The sequence below is a fragment of the Musca autumnalis genome, unplaced genomic scaffold (genome assembly GCF_047663935.1).
Source record: "Musca autumnalis isolate F117 unplaced genomic scaffold, ASM4766393v1 scaffold_1, whole genome shotgun sequence".
NCBI classification, from domain to species: domain Eukaryota; kingdom Metazoa; phylum Arthropoda; class Insecta; order Diptera; family Muscidae; genus Musca; species Musca autumnalis.
The window spans coordinates 143520287-143526659 of record NW_027411644.1 but is presented as its reverse complement, the minus strand read 5'-3'; the positions used below and the strand labels follow the sequence as shown (position 1 = coordinate 143526659).

At 32.7% G+C, this 6373-nt stretch overlaps 1 protein-coding gene across 1 annotated transcript; it reads left to right on the top strand.

Annotated features, from left to right (window-relative positions):
• The first annotated feature begins 2859 nt into the window (after nucleotides 1–2859).
• On the top strand, nucleotides 2860–5820 carry Art1 (arginine methyltransferase 1). Its single transcript, XM_073956573.1, has 4 exons — nucleotides 2860–3014; nucleotides 3078–3311; nucleotides 4787–5016; nucleotides 5077–5820. Exons 1-4 carry the CDS (start codon nucleotides 3012–3014, stop codon nucleotides 5696–5698), a joined length of 1089 nt encoding a protein of 362 aa, XP_073812674.1. The 5' UTR covers nucleotides 2860–3011; the 3' UTR covers nucleotides 5699–5820.
• Nucleotides 5821–6373: the final 553 nt, after the last annotated feature.

The window sequence follows — 6373 nt, the reverse complement described above, 5'->3', positions numbered from 1 at the left end:
TCTTTAAACAAAAATAGCGCCGAATAACACCCTATTCTTCTGTTTTCTGCCATACACTTTTGGCATAGTAGACACTAGCAACATGTTCATTATCATCTAAATACGACAGTTGATACGTTGATTTTGACATTTCTGCTGCAGTTTTTGCAAGTTCCGTCACTTTTTTTGTTCCCGTATTTTTTAAGAAATTTGTATGGGGAAGCTATTCTTGACAATTCGCTATTTTTTCTAACATTACCATTAAAAAAGTACGAGAACACAATGAAAAATAGCATTGTAACAAAGTAATTTAAAATTTTTTTCACATTGTTTACAAATTTTGATACTAAATTTTTTTGTTGCAGCAATTGACCATCTACCTTGTTTATTGTGATACATGAAAAGTGTTGCAACTTTTGGTACTTTTTTAGGCAAAAACAGGGTTGTATATCATGTGTATTGTGATTTCGATGTTGATTTCGCTGAAATCACGAAATGAGATGATTTCATTTTTGTATGCGAAATCATGATAAATTTTGCATGATTCCGCGCGAAATCACGAAACGCCTTCGAAATCACGAAAAGACGCCGAATGTAAACCAAACATAAGGCTAATTCGCTCTATATTCGTTGTTTGAACCCAAATCACGATATAATTACTTCATTTCCCATACAAAATTTTGAGAACAAACAACATTGTTCAATTTATATTACTCTCAAAACGACGAAAAAATTATCGAAATAAATTAATTATGACAGGAAAAATAAAAAATTAAAAATGTATTAAAAATTCAAACATATTTAGATAAACTGCAAAATATGAATGAAAAGTAAACGGTTTAACGACTAGTATACATTCAAATCATAGCAAATTTTGTCTTTTCTTCCTTTGCAGTTACATTTCTTGTCCACCGTTTCAAATTTGCCCACAAATTTAGAAACAAAAATCAAATGCCTGCCGGAAAGGCTGTATACCAAAAGGTTAGTTTGGCAGGTGTCTCTCTTTTAAAATAGAAAAAAAATATACTGAAAACGCCAAAATTTTGAGAAAAATAAGAAAACATGAATGATAATAATATAATTTAATATTGTATAGATATCTGTATCAGTTCATATCAATTACTTTTGCTGAAACTTTCTTTAAAATCAGTAAACAGAAACTATGAAAATATGAATCATTGCTCTGTTCCTTTACGTACCTGAGGTTACCATTTTTAACCTGTAAAGTGTTCCCTTTTAATAGCATACAATTTATATGATAGCAGTTTGCCACTTTTATCATTTTCTGCCACTGTTACCATATTTAAAAGTAAAGGAACAGACCACATGTTGCTATGAATTGTGTACCATGTCGTATGAACGGGTTAATTCGTGTACATAATTATAGCCCTGTTCCAGAACTAAAAAGTTTTTACAATTTTTACCACTTTTACACATTTTGCGTTCCCGTACACAAAATTTATATGAAAATCGTTTACGACTTTTACAACTTTTACGACATTTACCACTTTATAAAGTACGGGAACAGGCCATATGAGAACGAACGACGTGATTCAAATGATGGTATGAACATGGCATAACTCGGCTGACTTACTTAATAGTCGTGTTCTACTATGTTTACATTTACGAAATCCACTCGATTTCAACTGTCAATTCCATTGCTCAAACGTCAAATGAAATCCAATCAATTTCAGATGAGTTTTCATTTGGCGTATACGTAAAGGAATTGACAGTTGAAATCGAGTGGATTTCGTTAATGTAAACATATGGGTACTTTACACGATATGTATTTTACATATGGGTTGTCACTTTGCGTATACATTTTGTATATAAAAAGTGACAACCCATATGTAAAATACATATCGTGTAAAGTACCCAATAGTATTCCTTTACGTGCCTGATGTTAACAGTTTTTACCACTTTTTTAAAGTAAAGGAACAGACCATTTGTAAACTCATGGTTATTTATGTTCATATTTTTAATAGCCCGTTTCCACAATACGTCGTTCGTTCTCTATTCGTTGTTCGACCATCAAATACGAATAAATTACTTGATTCCCCATACAAAATTCTGAGAACGAACGACGATTTTTCTGTGTTGTTCAAGTAGAAATTCTCTCCAAACAACGATAAAATAGGTCCCATCTCTAACAAATGAGAGCATTTATCGAAATAAATTAATTATTATTATTACTATTATTATTTAGAAAAACTGCAAAACATGAATGAAAAGTAAACGGCTCAGCGATTAATATACATTTAAAGCATAGCAAATTTTCTATTCTCTTTCATTTCAGTTACATTTTTGCCCATTGTTTCAAATTCGCGTACAAATCTAGAAACAAAAGTCAAATACTTGCCTGAAAGACTGTATTCACAAATATTAATTTTGAAAATTGAAAAATGCACAGAAAATACCAAAATTTTCATAATTAATGGAAAATATGGATGAAAAGTGTGCAATTAAATATAAAATATACATTCGCAGGAAAGGTTAGTGTTTTTCCTGCTCATTTACACGTGTTATGTGTTCATATTCTCATGAAAACGAGGAAACAAAAAGTAATGATAAGTTTACATTTACGAAATCCACTCGATTTCAACTGTCAATTCCATAGCTCAAACGTAAAATGAAATCTCATCTGGATTTAATTTGACGTTTAACCTTTGGATTTGACAGTTGAAATCGAGTGGAATTCGTAAATGTAAACCAAGCATAAGGAAAAATAAATTATGTTTCTCTTAGTTACGAATGGTGTCGTGGAAACGGGTTAATTCGTGTACGTATTTCGAGAGGCGAACAACGTACTCCAAACGCTCGTGTGAACATGACATAAGTAAGTTACAGGGTGACATTCTATGACCAAAGTTATGACGGTGGCCATACGCGCGTTCTTGTAATCAAACATGCTTTTAATTGCATAGTCTTGGCAACTCTTGTTCGTTTTGTTTCCTCGTTAAGAGTACATTTGCGATTATTAAGATAATTTTATTCTAAATCCACGTAGAATTCTTATTACGACAACGTTGAAAATGGTAAATTTGTTATATAGATAATTTGTAATTCATTTGTTTATCTTTCGAAAATTCTTTTTACAGTCGGAGGATATTATTATGAGCCCATCATGCAACAATGTAACAAATAACGTGACAAAAAAAGCTCCATCTAAAAATGATATACCGGCAACGTCTGCTGAAGAAATGACATCTCGCGACTACTATTTCGATTCATATGCCCATTTTGGAATACATGAAGAGATGCTGAAAGATGAAGTCAGAACAATCACATATCGAAACGCCATGTACCACAACAAACATTTATTCCGGGGAAAGGTAAGATGAAATAGCCTCATAGACTGGCATAAATTGTATTTTCTCCCAGCTATCGAAAAAATTTGAAATTTATACACAGATCAGATTTGAATTAAAAGTCTTCCTTTAAATTACTTGTTCATTCTTAAATCGCGACCTAAGGCCGGTTATTAAATGCACATTTGAGTTTTATGGTACTACGCTGTTAAAGAGATTTTTTGTATATGTAGCCTAATTTGGCACCTATCCTAGGAGAAATCCTGGAACAAGATGAGCTGAAACACTACGCGAACATTTTCATTAAAAATGTCGTTTTTTTGTTTAAATAGCTGGGATTTAGGAGTTTCCCATTTAGGGCACGGGAAACAAAAGATCTTTTAAATTGTAATTTTTTCTCTATTTTTTTCGCAACTTCAGAGGCCCATATCTCGGGAAGTATAGACTTCGGCAACACATGTTATAGAGTAAGTGCTCCTAAGTTTGGCATGTACCAGTAGTGGCATCTTTCGTATTTGAACTCAAGTAACTCAAAAAATATTAAAATAATATTACAAAAGCTTCAGCAATACTCTCAACTAACTTTGTGTAAAATTAAATTGAGCTAAAATCATTTATTATAACAGAATTTAACTTTTTGTTAGTTTTCAAAGCAATATCGTAAAATATAAAATATTTGTGTAAAAGTGTGTTTTTGTTATTTAAAATAATAAAAACGAACATTCGTATAACATTTCTTTACTAAAATGCAATGTAAAATGGTGCCGACTACTAGCACAAAAACGCTATTTTATTTCATCGAAAATTAAACAAAATATCGAAGCAAATAAGCTTTATTTCATCGCAATTGAAAAATTTTTCTCAGAATGGCGAAGGATTAAAGTTAGGCAAATCCTTAAAGTGCCGACTATTAGTGCACTTGCCCTATATATTTGTGATCAGGGTAGCTGAACCTAACTGTGAAACAAATTTCATCCTCATCCGAGCTTAGCGCATCAGCTCATCTTACTAGTACTTTTCTAGTAAATAGATCGGTTATCCATTGTACATTTGAGTTTTAGTGGGATCTGCTTGTAATAGATTTGTTTGTAGGTACTTCCATAAGCTTTCCGATGATATCCCTTTTGTAATCGGTTCAGTAGAACCAGGTCTACAACCCGGGGTTTGTACATGGACTTTCGGCTCAAATAACCGGGTCCGTCCCCCAAGATAGTTGATTCATTCCCGAGAATAGCACAAAAATATCTCACTCTGGAAAAAATCGAAGAGTTTTTACTAGAATTCTTCCCGTTTTTTGTTTGCTAATAGTATATTAGTTAATGTTATTATTTTTTGAGATTGTTGTGAATATGGAATAGTTTATCCTAAGATTTAGAATAATAGCTATGGGTATTTATTTATTTTATTTGTTTATGCATACGCTAACACATTTAGATTTTTTCGACTGCTAGGAGAAACTTATTTTTCTTCCTAAAAATTTCTACAATATGACTATTCAGGTTGTCTTGGATGTTGGGTGCGGAACAGGTATTCTGTCAATGTTTGCCGCCAAAGCAGGCGCCTCCACTGTAATCGCTGTTGATTGCTCTAACATTGTGGAATATGCCCGTCAGGTTGTAATAGATAACAACCTAAATGATGTTGTAAAAGTGGTTAAAGGCAAAATAGAAGATATTGAGCTGCCAAATGGGATCGAAAAAGTAGACATTATTATTTCCGAATGGATGGGGTAGGTACTTGCATACATATATGGGAACTATCTGTAATTATAAGAATTTTTTCTTTGCAGGTACTGTCTGTTCTATGAATCCATGTTGGACACAGTATTATTTGCCAGAGATAAATGGTTAAAACCCGATGGAATGATGTTTCCTGATCGAGGTACCTTGTACATTACAGCCATTGAGGATCGACAATACAAGGATGAAAAAATTAATTGGTGGGATGATGTGTATGGCTTCGATATGAGCTGCATTCGCAAAGTTGCCATAACCGAGCCTTTAGTGGACGTTGTTGACCCTAAACAAGTCGTATCAACTTCCTGTCTTATAAAAGAAGTTGATTTGTACACAGTCCAAAAGTCAGATTTGGAATTCTCTTCGTCATTCAATTTAGTTATAAAAAGAAATGATTTCGTACAAGCTTTGGTAACTTATTTCAATATTGAATTTACTAAATGTCATAAAAGGCTGGGCTTTAGCACATCACCCGAAGCCACATACACCCATTGGAAGCAGACAGTATTTTACCTAGACGATTACTTAACTGTTAAGAAGGGAGAGGAAATAAAAGGTACTTTCAAAATGAAGCCTAACGAAAGAAATAATCGTGATCTTGATTTTAACATTGAGGTACATTTTAATGGAGAGCATTCTGAAATAAATGAAAATAACACATACAGAATGCGTTGATGAAGTCCTGAGTTCGTAATAAAGTGGAAGACTAAACTATAGATAATAAGTTTGTTTTAATAGATATCTTTGTAATGTGTGTATTATCTTATTAATAAACATAACAGCGATTTTCTACTGAAGTCACTTTGGTATAATAATTAGGGGATATAACCAGCCCAATCATGAACATCATCTCACCGTGAGTTTTCTCACTCTCGCCTCCTCCCTTATTATAAATATCATAAGGGAGAACAAAACTCACGTTCGTGAGAAAAGTAGCTATCATAAATGTCAAAAAAGTGAGAATGTGAGGCAATTTTCTCTCACCACAGAAATCAAGGTGAGTTGAACAAAAAAATTTACTTATGGACATTTTTTATAGAAAAAAATCGACAAAGAAACGAATATTTTGCATTTGCAATGAAAATCAATTGTATTTTTTTTATGTTTTACGTGGAAAGTAGCAAATAAAAAAAAAACAATTAGAAATTCTTTTGGCAACTATACATGTTCATCCCGTGTATCAATGAAGCAATGAACCTGAATCGAGTTTGGCGTTGAAGTTGGCCAACATTTTTCAGATATGGGAAGCGGTTCAGAATCATGTGATGACAACAGGAATGGAAGAGGACCCAATCAGGAGCAACCCCTTTCTGCAATCTTATATCTTATAATTATAGTGCAGAATTATAT

Bases quoted from the DNA above. Each gene is read 5' to 3' on its own strand.
- Art1 (XM_073956573.1), top strand. The intron at 3,312-4,786 runs GTAAGATGAAAT...ATGACTATTCAG, and splicing joins AACATTTATTCCGGGGAAAG to GTTGTCTTGGATGTTGGGTG. The intron at 5,017-5,076 runs GTAGGTACTTGC...TTTTCTTTGCAG, and splicing joins ATTATTTCCGAATGGATGGG to GTACTGTCTGTTCTATGAAT.